General features: G+C 63.5%; 1 protein-coding gene across 12 annotated transcripts in view; it reads left to right on the top strand.

Annotated features, from left to right (window-relative positions):
- The window catches only part of FBRSL1 (fibrosin like 1), a 78,558-nt gene extending 53,760 nt beyond the window's left edge, over nt 1-24,798 (top strand). For 2 of the 12 annotated variants that reach the window (XM_047696546.1, XM_047696543.1), the window contains 15 exons: nt 11,038-11,083; nt 13,582-13,900; nt 13,999-14,219; nt 14,934-15,002; nt 15,170-15,384; nt 16,172-16,222; nt 16,401-16,496; nt 17,080-17,148; nt 17,283-17,312; nt 17,493-17,564; nt 18,630-18,762; nt 20,854-20,991; nt 21,198-21,281; nt 21,503-21,701; nt 22,531-24,798. In XM_047696546.1, coding sequence (XP_047552502.1) covers nt 11,038-11,083; nt 13,582-13,900; nt 13,999-14,219; nt 14,934-15,002; nt 15,170-15,384; nt 16,172-16,222; nt 16,401-16,496; nt 17,080-17,148; nt 17,283-17,312; nt 17,493-17,564; nt 18,630-18,762; nt 20,854-20,991; nt 21,198-21,281; nt 21,503-21,701; nt 22,531-23,500 — 2,712 coding nt within the window. In that variant the 3' untranslated portion in view covers nt 23,501-24,798. Of the gene's footprint in view, nt 1-11,037; nt 11,084-13,581; nt 13,901-13,998; nt 14,220-14,933; nt 15,095-15,169; nt 15,385-16,171; nt 16,223-16,400; nt 16,497-17,079; nt 17,149-17,282; nt 17,313-17,492; nt 17,565-18,629; nt 18,763-20,853; nt 20,992-21,197; nt 21,282-21,502; nt 21,702-22,530 lie in introns of all 12 variants that reach the window. The other 10 variants (XM_047696545.1, XM_047696544.1, XM_047696547.1 and 7 more) reach the window with 10 other exon arrangements.
- The last annotated feature ends 290 nt before the right edge of the window (nt 24,799-25,088 follow it).

The raw sequence follows: 25,088 nt of genomic DNA, 5'->3' as shown, positions 1-25,088 counted from the left end.
GAGCATCTGCTGTGGCTCCAGACGCTCACGTTTTATAGTTCTGGAGGTCGCGAGTCCGAGACAGGTGTCCTGGGGCCCAAACCAAGGTGTCAGCCTCGCTGACTGAGGGAGAGCTCAGTTGCCGACCTTGGCAGCTTCTGGGGCTCTGGGGCCTCTCCTCACAGCGTCTCTGACCCTGACCCTCCTCCTCCCTCTTGTAAGGACCCTTGTGGACACATTGGACCTACCGGGGCCCTCCAGGCTCACTGCCCCCTGGCAAGCTCCATCTCTATGTCTGTAAATCCCTGGGCCCCTTGGGTGATGGACGTATTCTCGGGTTCTGAGGGTTAGGACATGGATGCCGTGGGGATCGCCGTTCCCCCACCATAGCGGAGGGCTAGTGCCCAGGTCTCAGGCCATGGCACACGGCGGACAGTGCTTTCTAGGACCAGGGGCCCAGAAGAAGCAGGTCAGAGGAGGGGGGTGAGGGAGGCCCGAGTGCTCTGGGCTGCAGGCGACCGCCACTCGCCTCACCGGAGGCTGACTGAGACGAAGCCTGGGGACCGTGGGGTTCCCCTGTGCAGGGATCCCGCAGCTGTAGGGCGCTCAGGCTCCACTGAGCCAGGCCAGCCCCCCACACTCGAGGGCGTGTTCCCGTGGCCTTGCCTCCGTGGGTGTACACAGAGCCCCAGCTGTGGCTGTCAGGGGCAGATGGAGATGCTTCCCAGGGACAGGAAGTGGGGGGCTGCTGTATTCAGTAGAAAGCAGAGGTGCTGGGGCCACTTGGCCTGCGTGCCCCTTTCCAGCTCCATGACACCCCAGAAGATGTCGGGGCTGCCTGTCCCTCCTGTCCACCAGCCTCTGGCCCTTCCAGAACTAGCTGCTCAGGACGTGGGGGTCAGGGTTTGGGGAAGCCCCCATGCCCACCCCTTGAAGGTTGTACCAGGCCTGACTGGGGTGGGGGCTTACAGAGAGGCTGCCTTTTTGGTGGGCTGCTCCCCTCTGTGCCCGGAGGGGGTCACAGCCCCTCAGACCCCACCTGCCCAGCTGAGCTCACAGGCCTTGCTGGGCTGGGGGCCCCCAGGGCAGGTGGGAGCAGGCGGGCACCCCAGGGTCATTCAGGGCCAGGCATAGGCTGAGCACACGTAAGCCAGCAGATGCAGGGAGAGCCTGAAGACAAGCGGGGTGGGTGGGGCAGGGGTCCTTGCGGGGTCGAGACACTCCACCCTGACGCCCAGGTACCAAGCCTCTCTCCCCACTCCACCAAAACTCGGTGCCTGCACACCCAGCTGGCCCCTGGAGGTCCCCCCAGCAGGACCTGGGGGACTGTCCCACTCGGTCCCACCCTACCCCTGGAGGGGGAGAGCTGAGGAGCCAGGCCTGCCTGCCACCTCCATTAGAGTACCCACCTTAGGGGCACACACCTTCCTGCCCCACACATGTGTGTTCACGCCCCACAGTGCTGTTATGTGTACACCTGCTCTGTGTGCACACACATCCTTGAGAGAGGAAGAAGAGGCCGGGGAGAGAGAGAGAGGGAGGGCAGGGAGAGAGAATCCCAGACAGGCTCCACACCCACCACAGAGCTAGATGCAGGGCTTGAGCTCACAACCCTGAGACCAGAAATCAGGAGTCACCCACCCAGGCGACCCGAGATCCTCACCACCCAGGCAACCCAAGGTCCTTACCTTCGTCAGCATTGCAGAGACCCTAATCCCAGTATGGTCACATTCTGAGGTTCTGGGGGGCATATCTCCCGGGGCCGCCACTTACCCAGTGTGGCACACTGCCTCGACCTGCTGGTGTCCACCTCCTGGACGTCACGAGCCACATGGCAGCCACGGCCACGGCGCTGAGGACTGCAGGTAGCCCGGGGCCACCTCCCGGGGGGCCAGCGGCCATCCGAGCCCTCTAGCTCAGCTCGGCGTCCTGGAGCCGCTGCTGCCCCGGTGCCGTCAGACCCTCCCTTGCAGGCTCACAGCAGGGTTTTCTTGATTCTGTGAAATCCACATCTTGGGCAACATCTGTACTCCCTCCTCACCCTGCTTTGCCCTAAATCTGCATTTCCCAGTTGGCGAGGAGGCCGCACGGGCTGTTGGAGAGGGGTCTGACTTCACCCTCTGTCAGCTCATGAATGGGCCTTAATGTGCCGGTTAGCAAGGACCCTCCCTGGACCTGCCCCCATGCCCCGGCTTCAGCGGAGCCCGCCAGTCCACCTCCGTGGGGACCTTCCGTGCCAGGCCAGGAGAACGGGAACCGGTTCCGGGCTGGGCAGTGAGGGACAAGAGAGCACTCAGGCCCGACACCCTGGCCCTCTCCTCTCCCCGAGACTCCTGAGACCCCCGGCCACACTGCCTTCCCCCCACAGGGCTCTGTCCTTGGTCTCAGCAGGTGTTCTGGTCCTTCCTCATCTGCAGACTCTGCCTCCACTTACCCCAGCAAGGCAGCCTGGGTAGGGGGTCACCTCCCCCGGTGCTCCTGGGGTGACAGACGGAGCTACCACGTTGAGTGTGTGTCCCCCTGGGAAGCCCCTGTGCTCCCCGGCCACTGCCTGTTTGGCTCCAGAATTTGCACCTTGTCAGTCTTTCATGTCACAGCTGCTGGCCTTTGTAAACAGACAGCTGTGCCCTGGGCTCCCCCAGCTGGAGGGGGATGCAGCGCCTGCGGGCAGCCTTGAGAACCACGTTTGACACAAAGACAGGCTTCCCCTGGGGTCTGGGGCTGCGGTGGGCGGGCCACACGGGCAGTGGGGCTGGGCTGGGGCTGCTCCCCCCAGGACGACGCGTCTCCAGGCCCCTGCTGCCCGCGCTTGGACTGGCCCAGCAGAAGCACGCGGTCCCACCCCCGCTGGCTGTGCCAGGGGTAGGATCTCCAGCCCGCTGGGGGAGAGTGGGTACAGCCTGGCCACCAGTCAGGCTCTCTCCTCTGGCAGAGGCACAGCAGAACACACCCCTGGGGGGGCCTGGAGGGTGCAGAGCTCGGTTAGTGAGGAGCACCCAACCTGGTGTACATCTGCCCCCGAGAGGGCGGGACCTGCCCAGGGTCATGAAGAAAGGACAGAGCTGGGATTCCACCGGCCCTGTGTCCACAGTCGTCCCCTCCCCCTGCTCTTTCCCTGAAGACCCCTCTATGCCTCAGCCTCAAGCCCATGGCAGGTAAGAGAGCAGGGCCCCACGTAGGCCCCTGGCCAACCTCCCTCTAGAGAGCTCCCGGCTCCTATCCCCACTGCCCCCTGCCACTCTACTGGAACAGCCCCATCTCTTCCACAGGACAGGCCCCGCCACCATGCTCCTGGCTTATCCCAGCAGCTCCCAGCTAGGCCCACTGCTCCCCACCCTCCACCCCAGCCTTATGGTGGGTCAGACAGAGACGGTCTTCAGGAGTCTCTCTTTCCTGCCTAAACCTGGACCCACTTCCTCTTGCTCAACATAAACACCCAAGCTCCCTCGAGGCCCTGCCAGGTTGCTCCTGCCTCAGGACCTTTGCACTGGCAGTTAGCTGTCCAGGAAAAGCTCTTCCCCAGAGTTCCCCTCACCTTGGTCCTGCCCAGAGGCCCCGGGTTGGAAGGGCTGCCCTGCTGCCGCTCGGAGCAGCACACCATGCCCATCCCCATTGCTGTCCGCCCACCCCATTTGCACTTGTCTCACCTGTTTCCCCATGTGCTTGTCGGCAGCTCCCACGAGGCCATAAGCACAACCCAGGCCTGCTGACGGGCATTTGTATGCTGATGTGTTGAGAGCAGCCTGCTGTGCCCCACAGGCCCCAAGTTCTGCACTCCATCCCCTTGTTGGAGTCGTGGATACAGACGTGGGGTGTTCTTGGGGCTGCTGTGGCCACTGCCACAAACCTGGAGGCCGCAGACAACACAGACTGGTTATATCACAGTCCTGGTTTCCACTGGCTTGACTCAGGGTGGGACCAAGCTGTCCCTCCCGGGGCTCCAGGGAAGAATTGGCTCCTTGCCTCTTCCAGCTCCCAAAGACGCCCACATTCCTAGCACCTGGCCTTTCCGTGTCCAGAGCCAGCAGGGTGGCGTCTTCCATCTCCTTCCACTGGTAATGACCCTGGGATTCCACTGCCCCCTCCCCCAGTCACCTGCCATCACCAGCTCAGCTGGTGAGCAATCTGAATTCCACTCTGCCATGGAGGGTGACCACTCACAGACTCCTGGGATTGGAGCATGACATCGTTCAGGGTTCTTTGGCTGCTGAACAGAGAGAATCAGGTTGGGACACACCACTGCATGGACCCCTTTCCCCTTTGCTGCCTGAGGCCTTGGAGCCAGGGCTGTGTGCGGGAGCTCATAACCCTGTGGGGTGCGGTGTGGCGGGTGAGGGGGGTAGACACTCGCCTGTGAGGCAGAGACTCCTCCCCAGCCCCTGATCTTCCCCAGTAGGTCTGGCCTCTGCTGCCTTCCCTGAGGAAGAGCATGTCCTGGCCGAGCCCATAGAAACCAGTCATACTGCTGGGGTTCAAATCCGAGCTCTGCCGCAGAGCAGCTGCATGGCCCCGGGTGGGTCACTTCTTGTCTCTGCCTCCGCTTTCTCATCAACACAGTGGGGGTGATGGGGTGTCCTCAAAGGACGGAGGCGTGAGGGCCCAACGATTTCAGTTACAGGGCGTACTGTGGCGTTCGCAGCAGCTGGCGTCTGCTGTCTGTGGCAGGAGATGGCAGAACTTGGGGGAATGGCGTTCATTTGCCAGGAGAAGTGAGTACAGAGATTTGAAAAATAATTCAAGCAGGACAAAAGGACTTAAGGTCCCCACCGCGAGTGGCACTGTTAGCCGTTTCTTCTGGACCCTTGGAGATTACTGTGTCCTCTGCAAATGTGTCCATTCGTGCATGGGAATCCTGGGGCTGGTCAGCTCGGCTCTCTTGGGATAGCTATGCAGCAGGCTCCCCCAGTGTGGACCCGGCCACTGATTCTCACAGCCTGGAGCGGGTGTTTGCAGGTTCTGACCTGGGCTTCTAAGCCAGGGGTCCCTGGACGCCCCCACCAGAGCTCACCTCCTGGTGCCCCCGAGCGTGCGTTCTGCGTGGATTTTCCCACAGCTCGTTTCATGATGGGAAGCTGTACTGCTGGCGTCCTGGGACCCCTGTCTGTACGCTCTGGAATGGAGAGGCCCACCGCTGCCGCTGCGCCCGGGGGCTACGGCTGTGCCTGTTCAGTGTCCGCACGTGCGGGCGTTCGCTAGCGGCGATGGTTCTCCTGGATCTGCAGTGGGCTCCCTCCCGCCGAGCAGCCTGGAGGCTCTGGCGGCCGGTGCCCGGCAGTAGCCGTTTCCGCTTCCAGTGACTGATAGGACCTTTCCCCACTGTGCTTTCCCGTTTCGCAGACGGTGAAACCGAGCCCCCGGGAGGGCGGAGCTTACACCGTACGGACGTACGAGCGCTGTCGCTCTTTCCTCGCCGCTCAGTGGCTCAGTTTCCCCCTCTGTAAACCGGACTTAGGAGCCGTGCATAGCTTGTTGCGAATCGGAGGGGCTCGGGCCCACAAAGCGCTCAGCACAGCGGGTGCTGCGGCCGCTGGCTTCGCGGCGGACAGGGAACGTTCAGGCTCCGACCAGCGTGCCGCCCGGCGCGGGCAGATCCGCGCCTCGGGGCTGGATTAGTCGGGCCTGCCCGCGCCCCGCCCCCGCCCCGCCCGCCCGCGCTCTCGCCGCCGCCTGCGCGCCCGCCAGCAGTGCGCCCGCCGCCGCCGCTGCCGCCGCCCTCTCCGGCCCTCGCCGCGCCCGACGGCGCCGGGGGCCCCGCGCACCGCCAGAGCCGCCCAGAGCTCTCTGAGCCGGTGCGCCCGGTATGCGCGTCCCCGGCCCGGGCTCCGGCTAGGCAGGGCGCGCCGGGAGAAGGGCCACCTCGACGGCCGGAGGTGGCGGGGGCCCGCGCTCCGCCGCCCGCGTCCATGCCGCCCGGCCTCGGCCCGAGGACGAGCGGCAGTTGCCTGCAGAGCGCGTCAGACCCGGGGCGCCCGCGCGGTGAGTGCGCGCTGGTGGCACCGGGGAGGGATTCGGGACTTCGGGGGCCGGGGACAAGATAGCAACCGCCCCTTCCAGAGGAGCGGGGCTCAGGAGAGGCCCCCGGCGCTCTGCCCACCCCGTCTCTCCCGGGAGACAGGCGCGCGGAGACCCCGTGTCTCCAGCTGCGTCCGCGCGGCCCACGTGGCGGCCGGCGGGCGGGGGTGCATCCCTGCGGAGGGTCCCGGGCCTTGACGGGGGCACTGGGGGGCCCGCGGCAGAGGCGGGGCCGGGCGTCGTGAGGGACGCGCGCTTTTGTTTGTGCCCCGGCGGGGGCTCGGCCACCGCGGTTCCCGGCGCCCTCCGCGCTCACCTGCCCGGAGTTGGAGTTCTTTGTCTGGGGCGGGGCGCGGCGGGCGGAGGCTGTGCCGCGTGTCTGAGCGGAGGCTACCCCGCGGGTCGGGTCCTCGAAGACAAAGCGCGCCGTGACCCCCGCCGGCGGCCGGGATTGTGCACCCCAGGGGAGTTAGGGTCGGTCGTGACACACTCCCTACCGGGCGTGCCCTCTCCACCGAGACCGTGAACCTGCAGCTTCGGCCCCTCCCACCTGTGTTTTCTCCCGGAGTGACCCCTTTCTTCCGTTCCCACGCTGGCTCAGTGCCAGGTTTAGAGACGCTGTGGCTGCCTGGGTCACATCCCAGTAGATGGTCTTTGGGAAGTTATTTGCACGGGTCTGGTGACTGCCCTGGTGCACCCCACCCGCCTTGTTCAGCTGGCCAGCTCCGGACCCCTCCCCCTGGAAGAGAATGAGCAGAGGGACTGTCCTGGGCGACCTCCAGAAGGAGCGCCTCTTCGCTTGCCCTGGGAAAGGGGCTGGCACGCGGTCGCCCCCCCGGCAGCCGCCTGAAGCAGTCTGAGGGTGCCTGCCCCGTCTGTTCAGAACCTTACCAGATGGGCATGGCTGCGCCTGGCCAGATGTCCAGGCCTCTCACTGTGGTCCAGGAACCTGCTGGGCCCCTTCCCAGGACCCCTGCAGGGACTCAGATCCCTCAACCTCCCCAGGCAAACTTTAACTTGGGCCCTCTGTGGTACCGGGGGTGGAGGGGACCGCATGGACCTGGGAAAGTGCCTTCCCTCCTGCCTTTGCCAGGGGGCCATCCAGGGTAGGGGGTAGTGGTGAAGACACTTCCCCCCACCCCCTCCACTGTACCCCTTGAATTTCCAAGTGCCTGGGGCGCCACCTCCTGGCCCCTATTCAAGCCCCCAACTTTGAACTAAACCAGCCCAGCCTTAGGTGAACTTGCCACCCCAATCCCCCAGGCTGGGACCAGGAGAAGCTGTGCTGGACAGAACATAGGAATTTTCTCAGTGCTGCTTCTCGGCGTTCCTTTCTGATACCACCTTGTTCAGATGGGAATGCCTCTGCCAGAACAGGGGGCTTGAATGTGGTTGGGGCTTGGGGACACCACCCCCCACCTGCTTCCCTTTACCAGCCCAGACCCCTCCTGGATGGTGATGGCAGCTGGGGTTTTGAGCTCAGATGGTTTGCTCTGCCTAGAAATAAGGAGCCCTCTGGCAGTGGCTCTGAGCTGGGGACTCCCGAGGATGCTCGCGCAGTTAGCGCTGTCCCTGCGGCGCCGAGGGCCTGTCAGCGCATCCGATGATGAAGACCTCGGGGGGCTACCTCTTCAGAGGAGGCTGCAGGGCACACAGCTTCTCTCATCTGCGGCAGCACCCGCACGTCCAGCCGAGCAAAAAAAGACCTTCACACCAGGCACCAGGGTCCTGGTATGGGGGTGGGGTCGGGGTCAGGGTCAGGAGCCACGTGGGCCTCACGCAGCCTTGCAGGATGGGGGGGGAAAGACTGCAGTTGGGGGCACTGGGAAGACGCTGGAGCACTTGAGTCGGTGGTGACCTGTTCGGATGTGGATTTAAGAGGGACTCTGGGCTTCGTGGGGAATTCATCTGTGGGCATGTTAATGAGCCCAGGTAATGCCAATCACAACAGAGCTATCAGGGGCGCCGCCATGTGGTCCTGGGGTCATGGTGAGGGTCCAATCCAGGAAGGACTGGGGTCCCTGGACGGCCCTTGGGGGGGGTGACCCATGCGCCATCAGGCGTGGGGGTGCAGTGGCCATCGCTTCGGGCAGATTCAGGGCTGTGCTGCTGTCGAGCGGACGGGCATGAGCTGTCCTCGTCATGGTCCTAGGGCATCATCACTTTGCAGACAGACCGGGGGCCTGGCTGTGTCTGGAACCGGAGGCTGGGCTGCAGCGCCCCCTCCGGGGCTGACAGCCCACCCCACCCTGCCTCTGCGGACCCCCAGCTCGGGCGTGAGGTGGTGGATTCAGGGACTCTGACAAGCACTACTCACCATGTAGGATGTACCGGGAAGAACAAACTGGCAAGGAAACGAACTTGGGAGAGAAGAGGTCGCGGCCGTGGCGCCCCTGTGTGGGAGTGCAGCGTGTCCCACCCAGCTGGTAGTGAGTGAGGAGGTGACACACAGCCTCCACGGTCTGGCAGGCCAGGCAGGAAGGGCCCCTCCATGCACCAGTGGCCACGCTCCGTCAGACACGGGGGACAGCGGAGTGCAACCCTCTTCCCCACCTGGAGCCTCCCGCGTCTGAGGCCCGCCGTGGGTCTTGCTTACCTGTCAGGGCTCCTTCCCCAGCCTCCACGAGTGCTCTGCACTCGCTCAGCATGAGGAGCCTCCCTTCTGCAGCCCGGCCCCTGGGGCTGTGGTTTGGTGGCTGCGTTACCTCCCTCTTTTCTTCCCGGTCCCGGCTTTGGGGACATGAGTAGAAAGGACTGACCCCATTCCAGTGTGATTGCGAAGTAGCCCAGCAACAGGCCTGCATCTGTGGCTCTGTTTTTGACATCCCGGGTCGGTCTGACTAGGCAGAGGGAGCAGCTTCCCCTGTTCCTGGCCGCTGGCTCCCATCACACGCCATTCACTTCCCCACCGATGAGCAGCGTCCAGCCTGGGACATGCACGGCCCGGGTCTGCCCCTGGGTGGGGAGCGCATCTTGTAACCAACTCCCCTGCCCCGTAACTGCCCCATTCAGTAAGACGCTCGTGTTTCAAGTGTGTGGCGTGAGGCACCGTGACCAACGTGTAGGACTACATCCGCCCCCACGGTCCGAGAATGCTTTCATCGCCCTGGAAAGCTCCCTCGTGTTTTCTTTCGATTTGGTATTTATTGTGTAAGATCCACATAACAAACTCAGCATCTGGACCGTCTCTGCGTGCACGTGAAGAGCCATTAAGCACATTCGCCCTGCTGTGTGGCTGCCACCTCCGGGACTCTTCCCTGGAAAAGCGACGCCATCCCTGCTGAACCCAGCTCCCCCGCCCCAGCCCCGGTGCCCCATCTCCTCTGAGTCTGTCTCGTCAAATAAGTGGGATCCCCCAGTGTTTGTCCTTCTGCTTCTGGCCTCGTGCTGCACACCGTGTCCTCAAGGTCCTTCCAGGTAGCAGGAGTCAGGATTTCTTTCCTCTCTGAGGCCGGGCAGCATGCATTGTCCCATCTGGACGGTTCTGTTCCTCCTACACCCGCGGATGGACACAGGCCCCGCCCCCTGCCTGCCTGCTGTGAATAGCGCTGCTGGGTCTGCCGGCGCAGATACCGGCTGCAGACTCAGCTTCCAGTCTGGGGGAGCGTGTGCCCAGGAGTGGAATTGCTGTTCCACATATTTCCACACTGAGCCCTGTGAGGACCCGCGGGACCCCTGCCCACAGCGGCTGCACCTCTTATCTCGCGGCCTGCGTTGCTCGAGAGCCCCGGCTTCTCTGTGTCCTTGCCGGTGCCTGCCGCTGTCTGGCTTCGGTCGTGGCTGAGTCCTTGCGCTGTTTGCTGCACACCTCCTGCCCCACCGCCCCATGCCAGCCACTGGCCACTCTCTCCACCGAGAAGTCCAGCAGTAGGACCTCTGCACACATGAGAGGCAGTGGTCCCAGGGCCAGGGGACGTGCTGGCTGAAGAACTCATGGTTTCATTTTGGGGTGATGAAAATGTCCTAAGCCTGGCCAAGGTGACAGTTGCTCACAGCTGCAAAGACCCTAAAACCACAGAATCTTACACCTTTGACAGGTGAATTGTGCAGCATATGAGTTCAAGCTCAGGGAAACTGGGTTTTTTTGTTGGTTTATTTGTCAGAGAGAGAGAGAGAGCATGCGCACAAGCAGGCAGATAGACAGGCAGAGGCAGAGGGAGAAGCAGCTCCCTGCTGAGCAAAGAGTCCTATGTGGGACTCAATCCCAGGACCCTGGGATCATGACCTGATCTGAAGGCAGCAGCTTAAGCGACTGAGCCACCCAGATGTCCCAGGAAGCTGTTTTTTAAAAAGTCAATTAGTGGGGCTCCTGGCTGACTCTGTTGGTGGAGCATAGGACTGTTGATCTTGGGGTTGTGAGTTTGAGCCTCACATTGGGTGTAGAGATTACTTAAAAATAAAATCTTGGGGAAAAAAATCAACTAGCAAAAAAAAAGTCTACTCAGGGCAGTTTCAGGGAGCTCCTTCCTATGAGCTGTGGCAGGGTCCTCCATGCGGAGCCCCTTCCTCACCCTGATATCCCACCATCTTGTGTGCATGTGGGCGTCTCCCCAGGAGAGAGGCTGGTGAGGGGGAGGGTCCATGAGGAACCACCTAGAGCAGAACGCTCTGCTGTGGACACTGCATCTCGTCCTAGCCGTGGTCCCCAGACGTGTGATTTGGACCAAACTGTGGAGGGTGCTGTCCTACCACCTGTTCAGTCCCAAGCTCTGCTCCATCTTCCAGCACTGGGCCCAGTGGGGTCCTTGGGTTCCTGGGGCTGGTCCTGCCGAGGTGCCCCTGAGTTCCCAAGTCCCAGCCCCCCACTGGCAGGGTCACACTGAACAGCCACGTCTCTGTTGAGCCTCGATTCCAGTTGTGGGTTGAGGGACCTGTGTGCCCACCCGTGTGGTGGCTGTGGGCACAGGAGGACACATTTGCCAGGCCGGGCAGCCCTGGCATGCACAAAACCCGTCCAGACCTATGTCCGGGGGGCAGGGTAAGAGCCAAGTTCACCCCTGAGCCCTTCGTCCCCTCTGGTTTCTGACCCTCCTCTCTGTCTTCCAGGCATCTGTGGGCTCCGAGAAGCTCTTTGCCCCAGCAGCCGATAAAGGTAAGCATGTTCCGTGGCCTCACCTCCTAGTCTCTAGGAAAGGATAGGACTCATTCCAGAAACCATCGTGGGAAGGGACAGCAAGCCTTTTGGGGCAAGAGAGTGGGCTCCAGATTGGGCTCAATCATGGGTCGGTTTCTGGATGCAGAGCCTGAGGCAGTGGTTACGTGCTATGATTTTCAGCCCCCACCAAAAGCTACAAGGAAAGAAGTCAGGAGCAAGGTCAGCGCCGGAGCAGTGCTTCCCGAAGTGTGGTTCTTGCCCCTTCACTGGGACTGGTAGCAAGGCATGGTCCCAGACCCTCCCCAGGCTCATGGGGTCAGGCGCTCTGGGGACAACTGGCAGCCTGTGGTTTGGCACCTGCTACACCCACGGTGTAGGCTGGCTGCCGCGGCCACCACTACACACCATGGCTAATGTTGCCGTGAAAGGACTAGATCCCTGCACAGCAGCCCCACCCCCTAGCCGATGGCCCCCACATGGGTGGGGGAGCACAGGCAGAGAGTGCCAGAAAGCTCTCTTAGCCAGCACTGCTCTAGAGGGTGAGTTTCCCAGCATCCAACCTGCCTACCAGGGTCCCTGGACCCAGCACAGAGAAGGGGCCCTTTCGCTTGGAAGGCTCCATCTAGATGGGACTGGACACAACAGGCTTTGCAGCACAGAAACGTGGAGGCCCACAGTGGCTTGGGAACAGGGCATGGTCTCCCCATGATTCAGGTGGGGATGCCTTATCCTCAGATCAAAGCATTTCAGCAAAGCATGCACATGCCCAACAGAATCAGGGTAGGGGAGACCAGACAGGTCCTGGGAGGGAGGCACACTCTGCCGGCATTGACCCAGAGTGGAACACAGAACTAGGGTGTTTTCAACCAATAATCACAAACTGGACAGCTAAAAATGGACGGACACTTACCCTCAACAGTCCGGAGAACAGAAGTCTGAGCTGAAGGTGTGGGCAAGGCGACACTCCAAAAACTCCTGGGGAGGTTCCTTCCTTCCTCTTCCACTCCTGCACTCAGAGCCATGTCCCTCCTACCTCCCCTGGCCTTTTGTCTTAGAAGGATGCCCGTCCCTGGGTTTAGGGCCCACCCTGTTCCAGACTGGTGTCATCTCAAAATTCTTAGCTTGATGACATCTGCAAAGACCCTTTTTCCAAATTAGGTGACATTCACAGGTGCTAGGGATTATGGTTCAGACATGGCTTCTTGGCACAGTTCAGCCCACTGCCCGGTCCACTCACGTGCCCAGGCAGAGCTCAGGAAACCAGTCAGGGCTCTGCAGTGCCCAGGGAGGGTCACAGCAGGGGTGATCACTGGTAGTGCTCCTGCTTCCCCAGGGAGGGGAGACGCTGCAGGTGTCCTGGGGCACTGGTGGAACCCAGCTCTGCCCAGCCTACACCTGCCTTTTTCTGTTCTTGGGGCTGCGCTTCCTTCGAGAGGGGCTGGCACAAAGATGGAAGAGAGGCAGGAAGGAGGTCGGAGTGCCAGGCCAGCTCCCCTTGGCAGCTGTGAGCAAGTGGGTAGAGACGGTGCTGTGATCCGTCAGTCCCCGTTATCGTGGTGGTGCTGCGGCCTCCTCACTAGCTCCGTCCCTGAGCAAACAGATGCAGGCTGGTGGCTGCAGTGGGAAATGTCACCTAGAGGAGGCAGAAGGAGCCATTTCCTGCTGCCACCTGTTTCTGCCAGGGGAGGAGACTTCCCAGAGGTTCAGCGGAGTCCTCTGGGTCTCGCCAGCCCCGTCCCACAGCCATGCAGCTGCAGGCTTTTCACTCCACTCAGCATGGCAAGTGCCAGCATGTGCCCCAGGAGGAAGTGAAATCCGCCAGCAGCCCAAACAGGGTGACCGCAGTCAGGAACCTGGATTCCCACTCCTGGGAAACTCCAGACAAAGCTTCCTCCAGCCTGGACATGCGCCTGCTGCCTAGACCCTGCTTGGACAGGAGGGTTTGGGATGAGTAGGCGGAAGGTCAGGGAGTGGGCACACACCACTCCAAGGGGATCAGTGTCCGCTGGATCTGCCTGGACAGTGGGTGTTGAGGGGGGTACAATGACGACTTGGATGTTGTCGGGGTGGGGGAGCAGCAACTTCCTCCCACCACCTCCCAGCGAGGCCAGTCCTCTGGAGAGTCTCCCCCCAGGTCATGGGCCCAAAGATGGCTCAGGCCGTGGGTCACCTGGGTGGCTTCAGAAGGAAAGCAGGCCACCAGCACACGTGTTGCTCAGTGGCAAAGGCGACAGGTGAAGGTGTGGCCAAGGCGGGATGCAGTGGCTGGAAGGGCGTGTCCACGCAGGCCACGGGTTTGGAGCCACTGCCCTGCTAGGGCGGAGTCCGCTGCACTTGGCCTCTCTCCCGGAAAGTGGAATCGCTGCAGGCTCTCCGCCCCAGCGCTGGCCCCTGTGAACTGGGCGGTGGGGGCGAGGGGGGCCTCAGTCCTGGCCGCGACCTCGCTGCTACTGTCCCTGAGTCAGACCCAGCTCACTCCGGCCCTCTCTCCGCAGGCCCCACGCTGGGCGAGGAGGCTGAGGCCAAGGCCGGGGCGCCGCCCAAAGTCTCGGGCCTGGAGCGCAGCCGCGAGCTGAGCGCCGAGCCGCCCTTCCTGCCCACCGTGCGCAGCCCCGCGCCCTCCGCCGGCCCCGCGCCAGGCGCCCCGGACAGCCCGCCGGTCAAGAAGGAAGCCCCCGCCCTGCCCCGCCTCACCCCGCAGCCGCCGCCCGCGCCCCCGCAGCCCCGCGCCCCGCTCCCGACGCACGTGCCTCTGCCCCTGGGCGCCTTCGCCGGCCACGGCCAGGCTGCGCACAACGGCCTGCACAGCCTCAGGTGGGAGGGGAGGGGCGGGGCCTGCGAGCCGCGGGGGCGGGCGGGGGCGGGGCCGCGCGGACGCCCCGCCCCCGGGCGCTGAACCCCGCTCCCCGCAGCAGGAGCAGCAGCGCCAGCAGCAGCGCCAGCCTCGGGCTCGCGAAGCACGCGTCCCTGTCGCCTCTCGGGCCGGGCCCCCACCTGTCTACCTCACACTTGGCGCTCCGCTCGCAGGCCCAGCACCAGCACCACGCGGCGGCCATGTTCGCTGCCCCCCCGACACTGCCCCCGCCCCCGGCGCTGCCGGCCAACAGCCTGGTCCTCCCAGGACACCCTGCCGGTAGGTACTGGCTGGGGCTGGGGTCACTGTCCCTCCACTCTGTGGTCCTCCCCTCTGGGCAGGTGGGAGGGACGTGGTCTACCCGGGGAAGGGGTGCCGGCACCTGAGGCAAAGCCTCCCCCACCTGCTCCCAGACCCCAGGGACTGATGGCAACCCCGCCTCAGGCCCCCCACCCCACCCCCGCAGGCTTCCTTTCCCAGGCGGGAGGTCCCACTGCCTGGGGTGTGCACGTGTGTGCTGGCGCATGGGTGCCTGTATGTGCCCACGGAAACGCAGACGTATTCCCTGCTCTTTCCTGAGCCCTTGCCAGGCCTCGTCAAGGGGAGGGGACCCGGAGCGTCTCCGTTGCCGTGCCGACAAAGGCTTTCAGGGCCTGCTGTGACCCTTGCAGCCTCTCACCCCTAGTGTGTCTGGGAGGAGGGCCCCAGGCCCTTTGTGGGGGCGTGCAGAGCTGAGTCCTGGAGCAGGGGGTTTCCGGGCGAACGGCAGCAGCCTGGCTTCTCCCTCCCTGCTTGGTTCTGGCAGGTGCCCCTTCAAGGCCAAGTGTGGGGTCATTGAAGATTTCTCCCAGGGGTCTTGTCTCCACGTTCTTTGTAAAATCCTGAGCAGCCCAACGCAGGTGCGGGCAGCCCTGTGCCCTGGGATGGGACCAGGTCGCTGGGCTGGGGGGACAGGGGGCACCGGGGGCTCACGGTGTTCTCTCTTGCCTTTAGATGCCAGCCTGTTGATCTCATTCAGCCAGCCAATCATGTATTGCCAGCCTCATTCGGGGATTCTGATTGGTACTTGGTCACAGGCTCCTCTCTTACCTCCACCCTGGGGCCCGCACCTAGCGAGCGGCCACCACGGCTTGGCCTGCCGAAACCAGTGCCAGGTGACTATCCGCCTCGCCCCGCCCGGAGCCCACGGCCGACGTGCCTCTCCGTCTCTCTCTCTTTTTCTCTTGTAGATCACGAGCTGCTCAGGCAAGAGCTGAACGCGCGTTTTCTGGTCCAGAGCGCTGAGCGGCCCGGCGCTCCCCTGGGCCCGGGGGCTCTGCTGCGGGCGGAGTTCCACCAGCACCAACACACACACCAGCACACACACCAGCACCAACACACATTTGCCCACTTCCCTGCGGGGCTGCCCCCGACGCCGCTCCTGCCACCCGCCGCACCCCCGCCGGTGCGTAGGCCCCCCATGTGGGCGGGCGGGTGGGCGGGACACACAGCAGGCACACGCAGACGCTCTCCGCACGCACGCCGGCCAACGCCGTCCCTTTCTGTCCGTCTGTCCATCTGGCCCCTCCTTCTGGTCCTTCTGTGGGTCCCGTCGTGAGGTTCTCTGTCCTGGGCTTGGGCGGGTGCCCCACGTCTGCTCACGGATGACATGGCCTTGGGGCCAATCTTAGCCACACAGGATTTTCAGCATTTCGGTCGGCAGCAGGACAGTGGTCTGGAGACTGAGACAGGACTGAGGGGGGCGGGAAGCCAGGACCCCCTCCCATGGGCCCTAGGTCGTGGGCCCCCATCTCCTGAGCCATCTACCATGTGGGGTGGAGTCTATCACCAGGGCTTTGCTCTGTGAAGGGGCAGGCTGCTGGGGGCCCGGGTACATGTGACCGCCTGACCACCAAGCCTGGGCTCCATGCCCCCTGTGATGACAGCAGCATTCCCTCCCAGGCATCAGCCAGGACACTTGGATGACCCAGCCCCTTTGCACTGCCCGTGGGACCATTAGAACAGGGAGGGGACCCACCCAGTCTGTGAGCTGGGCACCGAAGAGGCCAGTTCAGGGCATTGGGCCAGTGTCCTCAGGGACCCCAGGGGTCAGCTGGCTGCAGGCCAGCAGCCACAGGAAGCAGGACAGCTTTCCGGGCCTCTGCCTGGCCCAACGGGTGCGGGTGCTGGGCCCAGTGGAGGGTGTGGGACGGCATGGGGAGGCCTCACTCTCTGCTTTTTTTCCTTTCCAGTTTGATAAGTACGCACCCAAGCTGGACAGCCCCTACTTCCGACATTCCAGTGTGAGTGTCCCTCTGTGGTCAGTGGGCTAGAGGTCACGGTTAAAAGGTGGGGCCGCGCCTGCCCAGAGGCCTTGTCAGGTTCCCTTCCCCATAGCGCAGGGGCCAGGCCCAGCGCCCACACCCGGGGTGTCCCTGCTCCCAGCTGGGGCCCTGGAACGTCCCCCTCTTTTTCTTGCAGTTTTTCCCGTCCTTCTCTTCTGCCGTCCCCGGACTGCCCACCCTGCTCCCACACCCAGGCCCCTTTGGGTCCCTACAGGGTGCTTTTCAGCCCAAGGTACCAGCTGCGCCTGGGGTGGGACGGGGTTTAGGGCACATGGGAGCCCCGCTGTGCAGTTGTGTGTGTTGTGGTCCTGGTGTTGGTGCGAGCCAGCCATCCCAGGGGGATGTGGCTGTGCAGCCCCGTGGCTGGAGGGGGCTGGGGGTTCCCATACTCCCTGAGGGGCCTCAGCTGGACCCCCAGCCTAGGCAGTGGCCGGGGTTGGGGGGACACCAGGGAGCAATGATAGTCAGGTTTCGTGTGTCCTTGTTCCTCAGCTGGGCATGCTGGAGGCTGGCATGGGGGGCATTGGGGCAGAGGGGAGGTCTTTGTGGGGTGGTCAGTGTGGAGCCATCCGTGTCACAGGAGGCCCCAGAGAGGAATGGGCTTCTTCCTCTCATCCCCCGCAGAGCAGGGCTGCCTCAGCCCCCTAACCTGGGCCTGTCCTCATCCAGAGCGCCTTCCCACCATTGCCGAAATCCTTGGGCAGAGGGTGTGGAAAGCCCCAGGCCCCCGTGGGTGGCAGGGTGCAGGGCCTCCTGGGGTCCTTGGCCTAGGCCCAGGCTCTGCAGCTCTGTCATATCCTGTTCTCTCCCTTCAGACTTCAAACCCAATCGAGGTAACGGGCCGGGCCAGTGCTGTTCACACCCTCCTCCAGAAAGCCCCTGGGGTAGGTGGCCTTCCTGCCCACCCTTCCCTCCCTGGGGTCACCCAGCCAGCCCAGTCCCCCTCGTGGAGGGTGGTGGCAGCAGCAGGGCCACCCGCAGAGCCGGGACCTCACCCTTCCCTCTCCATCGCTGACAGGTGTCCGACCCCTACCGGACTGCAGTCAGGGTGAGTGTGTGGCACATACCCGCACATGTGTGCCTGTGTCCTTGGGAGGGAGGCTCGTGGCTGGGGAGGATGGCGGGGGCCTCAGGGATGGCCCCAGGGGTGCCCAGGACAGCAGGAACCCGGGGAGGCAGCAGGAAGAGGCCCCCCGTGAAGCTGAGTGTGTGGCCCGCCCTGTCACAGAAACCTGGGAGGTGGTGTGCGGTGCACGTGCAGATCGCCTGGCAGATCTACCACCATCAGCAGAAGGTCAAGGTGAGCCCATCCCGCGTCCTGCCAGCTGGCAGGTGTCCCCACGTGCTGCTTGTGTTGGCACATGGGGCAGGGCTGGGGAGGAGTCCAGAGGGTGGGGGGTTGCCCAGGAGGCCCCCAGGCAGGGGTTTGGGAGGAGCTGATTCTGTTTTGGTCCCACCAACATCATTTGAGGCGTCCACGTGACCTTTCCTGCAAGCATTTAGTGAGCACCTGTGGCGTGTGTCTGGGAGGGGCAGGTGGCCCAGGTGGGCCCCCAGGCCATAACCCAGACAACACAGGGAAGAGGCAGCCACAGGCACTCTGGGGACACGCCGCGGGCTGGGGAAGCCAGGGAAGGGCAGGCAGAGGCAGGAGAGGCCCTTACCCACACCAGAACAGGGGCAGCCGGAGCCCCAGCCCCCAACCCCCATCCCCAAAGGGTCCTGACCCCTCTGTTGTCATCTCGGGTCACACGCACCTCCGTGCATGGCTTTCAGCAGTCATCACGCCAAGATGTACTATGAGAGGTCCACAGGGTCCTAGGATAAAACACCGTGTGTTTCACTCTGAGAATGTTTGAATGTTCGGCTATAGCCCTGGGGGCGGCCCCCACGTGCGCCAGAGCACCCCAGTGCGAGGACAGGGTGCCCCGGAGGGTCTGCGCGCCCCTTTAGCCGCATACGGTCGTCAGAGCGGAGCCACAGGATGTTTGTTTTATGGAATAAACTTAAATGCTAATAGTGAGGCCAGATTCAGTCACCAGAAGCTTGAAGCGTATTCAAAACGACCGTACCTGAATTGGGTTTGTCAGTCCCGTTCTGCGAAATTGTAACACAGGGAAACTGTTACCGACAGAAGCGTGGTGTGTGTCTGCACTGAGGCGCTCTGGTGTAGATGCGCGGCTCTCAGAGGCCGCAGGAGGCGAGAGCCGCCCCCTCTGCGCGTCACACGTTGTCCTGACAGCACCTGGCTCTCCTGGGTCGGGACTAGGGTCTGGTTCTGCCCCAGCAGGAAGGAGGACATCACACGCTGGCGGCCGGTGGCGGGCAGGACGGGCAGGCCCTGCACATGCTCCGTCCCTCTTAGCAGGTGCAGCTGGACCCCCACAAGCTGGAGGTGGGCGCCAAGCTGGACTTGTCCGGGAGACCCCCAGCCCCAGGCATGTTCACCGGATTCCACTACCCGCAGGACCTGGCCCGGCCCCTCTTCTCCGGCTCGGGTAAGGCGCTCTGTCCAGAGCACAAGGAAGGGGGAGGTCCTGCCTGTTCCCTGGGCTGGTGCTCCGACAGGACAGTTGCAGACACATCCGCGGGTTTGTTTCTCCCACGATGCTGCTGGGTCAGTCCCAGCACCCGCCATCTCGGTGCCAGCACGTGTGATACCCCCCACCCTGGGCTCCCCCTCCACCCCTGAGCTCCCGCCTCTGCTGTCTCCCTGCTCAACCCAAGGTGGGGCAGGAGTCCTCCCCTGGGTCTGGCCTGCCCCTCCTCCACTCTAGCCTCCCTCCCGGGACTCCCGGGAAGGGTTTTGGCACAGCTCCCCAAGAATCCACACGTCTGTCCGGCACCATCTTGTCGTGCTGGGTCTCTGGGACCACTGCCGGGTTCAAGGATCACGGGGAGCCCTTCTAGGACTCAGCATAGGTTACCCGCAGGGCTAAGCTGCATCCCAGGGAAGGGACATAGCAGAATGGGAGAAAGGGAAAGTCTAGCGGCAGGAGATCAGCTGGAAGCCAGGCGCAGGACGGCTGAGGGCTGGCCTGGGGAGGCCCAGGACTCACCCCATTTCCTCGGCAAGGAACTGAGACAACCCGCGCCATGTGCTGTGCTGCTGGGACACTCCCAGACCCAGCATGCGGGTTCCGGCTGGGGGCGGTCCCATGGCTCCTGTCTGTGCACACACCCAAACCAGACTCCCAGAAGGAGAGCAGGCGCCCCGCACGACCCGGTGTCTGTGTAAGGGAGCAAGGCCACGAGACACTGCTGTGCAAGGAGCTGAGAGCCTGAGCCCTGAGTTCCCAGCCTCGCCCTCAGGTGCTCCCGAGGCCAGCCGCCCAGGCCTGCAGCGTGAGCAGCAACCCCATCTCTGGAGGGGCCCCCTCCTTCCCTTCCCAGCTGTTAGGACCAGGTGTCACCCTCTCAGCCCTCCCTGACCGCCCTCCTCCATGTGCACACACGCTCTCCTCCCCCTGCAGCCCCCTGCACCCAGTAAGGGTGGGCCCTGTTAGCGGGCTGGCGTGCTGTGTGTGGACAAGACCACGCAGGCTGGCCTCAAACAGCGTGTCTTGGCCAGTCCCTGGCTTCAGCTCCTCGTTGGCCTATGGATGGGGGTGTCCCTCAGAACGCAGAGGTCCCCCCCAATCTGGGCTTCAGTCCGTGGAGTCGGCAGGATGTGTTTTCGCTGTGGGGCCCAGGGAGCTGTGGCTTCCTCTGCTGTGTGGAGCCTGGAATCCCCCCACTGTGGTGCCATCCACCCACACGGACGCAGGTGGCCTGCCCTGTCTGCTGGGCATCTCGTCCCTCGGCAGGGCTCAGCCCTGCTCTGGCGTGGCTGTTTCTCCCCACGTCTGCGCCGCTGCCCTTCCCGATTCCTCGAGCCAGAAGCCTGCCTGTCGGCTCGCTCTTGCATGTGCTCTTAAAGCAGTGTGGCCCCCTTGCACACGTGGGACACGTTTCCATTAGCGCCAGGCCAAGCTAGTTCTTCCGAAGTTTCCGTTTGATGACTTTGGCCTGTGAATCCTTCGGGAGAGCAGCTGGTTGTGTGCTGGGGAGCCCGAGGAAATGGGAAACCGCGTGGGAGCGGCGGTGGGGCTGGCTGCGGAGGCCCAGTACAAGCATAAACTCTCCACTGCGGTGTCCCCCAAGCCGGGGACATTGGCGAGATGGACGTGGCCACGTCACTGGTCTGCACTGGGAATCCTCCCTCTGCAGTGGCCAGCGTGTGTGGCCACCGGGCCGGACCCTGACCCCATGGCCCCTGCTCGGGGCCCAACTAGGCCACCCTGGGAGTGCCATCGGGCCAGTCTCCAGCCCAGCCAGGGCCGGACTGTGTGATGACACCTGTGGGCTGTGGCTGGGGGACACTGTGGGAGGAGACGCACTCTCTTCAGCAACCCTTCAGTCGCCAAGATCGCTTCTTAGCTTCCAGCTGGAAGTTCCGGGGCCAGCGTGTTCGGTGCAGCCTCAAGGGGCTGCCTTTACACCTTGTTCTCTGGGGACCCCAGTGCCTTCGTCCCTCCCTTCTCCCTTGTGAGCTTCCGGCAGGAGATGTAGACAGGCCCCTGGAGGAAGCTGGGGTGTCCCCGCTCTAGGAATGACCCACAAACAGGAGGTCCCAGGTCTATCAGGCTCCTGTCAACCTGCTCTCATAGGTGCTGCCCATCCCACTGCCAACCCATTCGGACCCTCCGCCCATCCCAGCAGCTTCCTGACCACCGGTCACCTGACAGGTAGGTGCCCTCCGGTTTCTGAAGTCTGACTGGGGGAGGATGCAGACGAGCGGGGAGGGGACCCTGAAAAATAGGACAGCCCTCAGACTGTGTAGGGGCACCTGCCTTCCTCTGGAGTCACAGGAGAGGATCTGGTGTTCAAGTGAAGTCAGGAGGGAGCCGTGGCGGGAGCCGCGAAGAACCCTAAGCCCCGGTTGTCCCCACAGACCCTTTCAGCAGGCCAGGGACCTTCGGGGGCCTGGGGAGCCTGGGCAGCAGCGCCTTCGGAGGCCTGGGGAGCCACACATTGAGTGAGTGACCACTAAGCTTGCTCCCCGCTCTCCCGCTGGCGCGCATGGGCTCCTGGTGCGGGTTTGGGCTGCACCCTGACCCTTGGCTGACTGTTATCCTCTGCTCACCTCCCTGGGATGCAGGAATGGTGTGCTTCTCCCCAGCAGCCCTGCGGTTCCACGGGGCGCCCTCACTCGGGGTGGGGATGCTGTCCTGGCCTCACATTCCCACCCTTCTCTAGCTCAGGGCAGCGGCATCTTTGCCCCCAAGGAGAGCTCCGCACTGCATGGCCTGCCCAGCCCCCACGAGGCCTGGAACCGACTGCACCGAGCGCCGCCCTCCTTTCCCACACCACCCCCATGGCCCAAGCCTTTGGACCCTGATCGGGTCTCAGCCCTGACCAATCACGACCGAGAGCCGGACAAGGGCAGGGAGGAGCGGTGAGTGGCACCGGCCTCAGCTCTGTGTGGAGATCCCCCTTGCCGTACCCTCGGGGCTGGGGAAGGCCAGTAGAGAGAAGGCCCCATGGAGAACCCCAGGATGGGGGCAGGGGCCACGGAGAGGGCGGATCCAGCCCTGGAGGTGGCCACAGGAAAGGTCCACTCAGCTCGGTGACCCCAGCGGGGCCTCTGCAGGGAGCCATCTGCATCTTCAAGGTGGGGTCTGGCTCTGGGAGGGGCACCTGTGGGAGAATCCCCTGGCTGGGAGGACGGGGCTGAGGCTGGCTGCCCCTGGGCAGCAGCACCAGGTTGGCGGAGCAGGTGGGAGTCCTGTTCCAGAGTCAGCAGCAGAGTCTGGAGCCTAAAGTGGTTCCTTTGTGGGCGGCCGATGGAGTGGACAAGAGCAGGAGGCTCCCCGCCTCGCCCCTCCTCCTGTTGGGGATCCCCAGCCAAGGCCCTGGGGGCATGCCCTCTTCCTTGCACCGGACTCGGGGCAAACGGCTCAGAGACACACTGCGGTGGGGGCCTCCTTGGCATGAACTTGCCTCCATCCTGCCTCAGGGGCTTAGTGGCTTGGGTCTGGGGAGAGCTCTGGGGTCCTGCTGCAAAGCTGGCTTCCAAGTTTATCAAGGGGAAAAAAGATATGGGGTGTTGTGGGCCCTGTGAGGATGTGGGCTTGTACCCCTGTGTTGACAGGATGCTTACGGGACCCCCACAAACATCCCAAGGATCTGGAGGTCATAGAGGGGGAGCTTGGTAGCAGCACCCTGTTACATGAAGTCCCTCTTGACCCTGGGCTGAGTGAAGGTGTCTGTCTTGTCGCTCCCAGGGACCTCCTGGAGAAGACACGCATGCTGAGCCGGGCCTCGCCCGCAGCCCCTCTGGGCCCCCCAGTCAGCAGCTTCCTGCTCCGTGGCCAGAGTGAATCGGGCCGGCCTGGGGGCCCTGCCGAGCGCGAGGCCGAGCCCCGCGTCAAGGAGAGCCGCTCTCCGGCCAAGGAGGACGGCGCCAAGCTGGCCGCACGCCCGCCCTCTCCCTACAGCAAGGCGGCCCTGGGCGACAGCCTACGCCTAGCAGGCCTCCTGGGCCGAGAGCCCGGGAAGCCGCCGGACGCGCCCGCCGAGCGGCCCCAGGGCGACGTCAAGGTCAAGGAGGAGCGCAGGGAAGACAGTGATGCTCTCGAGCCCCCAGGGGCCGGCCTCCACCCAGCGCCCGAGCGTCCACGCGCGCCCCCTGCGCCCCTGCAGCTCGGGCCCAGCCCGGTGGCCCGCGAGCGCCTGGGCTTCACGTGGGAGCCCCTGCGCGACGCCTACCGCGGCCTGGAGCTGCCCCGGCGCGCCCTGCCCGCCTCCGCCCCCGCTCCGGGCCCCGCCACCTTTTTTGAGCCCCCCGAGCGCCCCTACCGCGACCGCGAGCCCCACGACTACAGCCCAGAGCGCCTGCGGGAGGTGCGCCGCGAGGAGCTGGAGCGCGCACGGGCCGCACACCTGGGTGCCGCCGCGCACCTGCCCTCCGCCGCCGCGCACCTGGACAGCGCTGCGCTCCTGCCCGCGCTGGGCTCCCTGCACTACCCGCGCCTCGGGCCCACGGCCGCCGCGCTGCACAACGGGCTCCTGGCGCGGACCCCGCCCGCCGCCGCCGCTGCGCTGGGTGCGCCGCCCCCACTGGTGGCCGCGGGCGGGCCCCCCACGCCCCCCGGGCCGCCGCCGCGCAGCAGGACTACGCCGCTCGGGGGCCACGGGCCCGAGGCGCGTGACTATTCCCCATCCCGCAACCCCCAGGAGGTGGAGGCACGGTAGTCCCCGCGGGCCCCCCCGCCCCGTGTACAGAGACCCTTCCACAAATGCACTGCTGTAAACTTTTCTACGCGGACGTTTCTAGAACCTAAGCACAGCGCCGTCAGCCCTGGGGTGACACTTGCTTAACACCCGAAGTCTGCACAGTCTTTGCTGGGGGTGATCTTTTGTTTTCCGAGCTTGGAATTAGGCTACTGGAGGAGAATTCACGTTTGTACATCTTTTCCCACAGGTGAGAAGCGTTTTTAATAGATTTGTATTTTTTTCAATTTTGTGCTCTTTAGACATTTAAAAAGAAACAAGAAACTTTGCTTTTCTATCTTCAGTTCAGATTTGCAATGTAAAGGCCTCAGATCCCGCTCTAGAACCCCAGGATCTTTTATTTATGGAGGAAAAAAAAACAGTCATTTTGTCCAGCGCACTGTGAGGCCCCCACTCAGGGCCCGCCTGGCCCTCCCTTGGTACTTGGAACCGAAGTTACAGATATATATTAAAATCATAATAATACTGTACAAAACTCTTTTTGCCTTATGCAGAAGCATAAGAAGATTTCTTTTTTGGTTTGTTTTTTAAAAAAAAAAACAAATGAAATATGTAAATAGACTGTTAATATGAATATATGACGTTATTAAATTCTTAACCTAGGTAGACTTTATAAAAGGCAGTTTCTAGAAACCTCTCTGGCTCGTGGTGTAACCTGGCCGCAAGCCCGCTCGCTGTCGCTGCACGCGCTCAGAAGCTTCACTGTTGCAGATCTTCAACTATGCAAGCGCTCCGGGGTGGGGCGGGGCAGCCGGCCGGGGGCGTCCCTTCCCGTGGCCCGGGCGAGCCGGGCCCGCCCTCCTCGGACCCGCGGCTCTGGCCGCAAGGACAGTTCTGTGGATCCCCGTGCCCGTTGCGTTCTCAGACTCCGTAGCAGAGTTTTAGGAGTGGAGAGTCTGGAGGTTCACTGCAAACAGGAATAGTAGCTTCTGTCCACTCTCTCCGTGCGCAGGCCGTCAGCAGATGTCCCTGCGCGCGCCCCTCCACCCGTGGAGGCCTTGGCATGATCTCCTTTTGGTTTCAGTTTTGCTTTCATAACCACCCGAACGTCCCCTTGTCCCGTCCTCCACGTCCCTCTCTGTTCCCTGGCATCCGCGCCCGTGTCCGCTGCGCTCTCGGGCCTCGTTGGTCGGACCGCCTGCGGCCATCTGCTCTGTTCTGTATTTTCGACCCGTGTGTCCCTTGTGGACTCTGGTGGTTTTAAACACTGAGTTCTCGTGTCAATCAATGAAGATAAATACAGCCTTGATTTTGGATCACAAGGTGGTCGGGTGTTCTGTGTGACGTGACAGAAGGTGGGGTTCTCCACCTCCTGCAGGACAGCCGTGGCGCAGCCGCAGCTGGGCGGTCGGTACCCCCCACCCCCCGCCCCGGTTGAGGAGCAGAGCACCTTCGCGGGTCATCCTCGCACCTCCCGCTCCGCCTGAACCGGCGCCCCAGGGCTGTCCCTGCTGCTGGAATGCCCACTCGCCCTTTGCCTGCCGTCCCCACCTTGGGCTGCCGTCGGGCTGCCGAGCCTTGTCCTCTCTGTGCTGGACGGAGGCTCACA

Source organism: Lutra lutra, chromosome 12, assembly GCF_902655055.1.
Source record: "Lutra lutra chromosome 12, mLutLut1.2, whole genome shotgun sequence".
In the NCBI taxonomy this organism is placed as follows: Eukaryota; Metazoa; Chordata; class Mammalia; order Carnivora; family Mustelidae; genus Lutra; species Lutra lutra.
The sequence above is the reverse complement of the archived record's forward strand: the minus strand, read 5'-3'. Positions and strand labels throughout refer to the sequence as shown.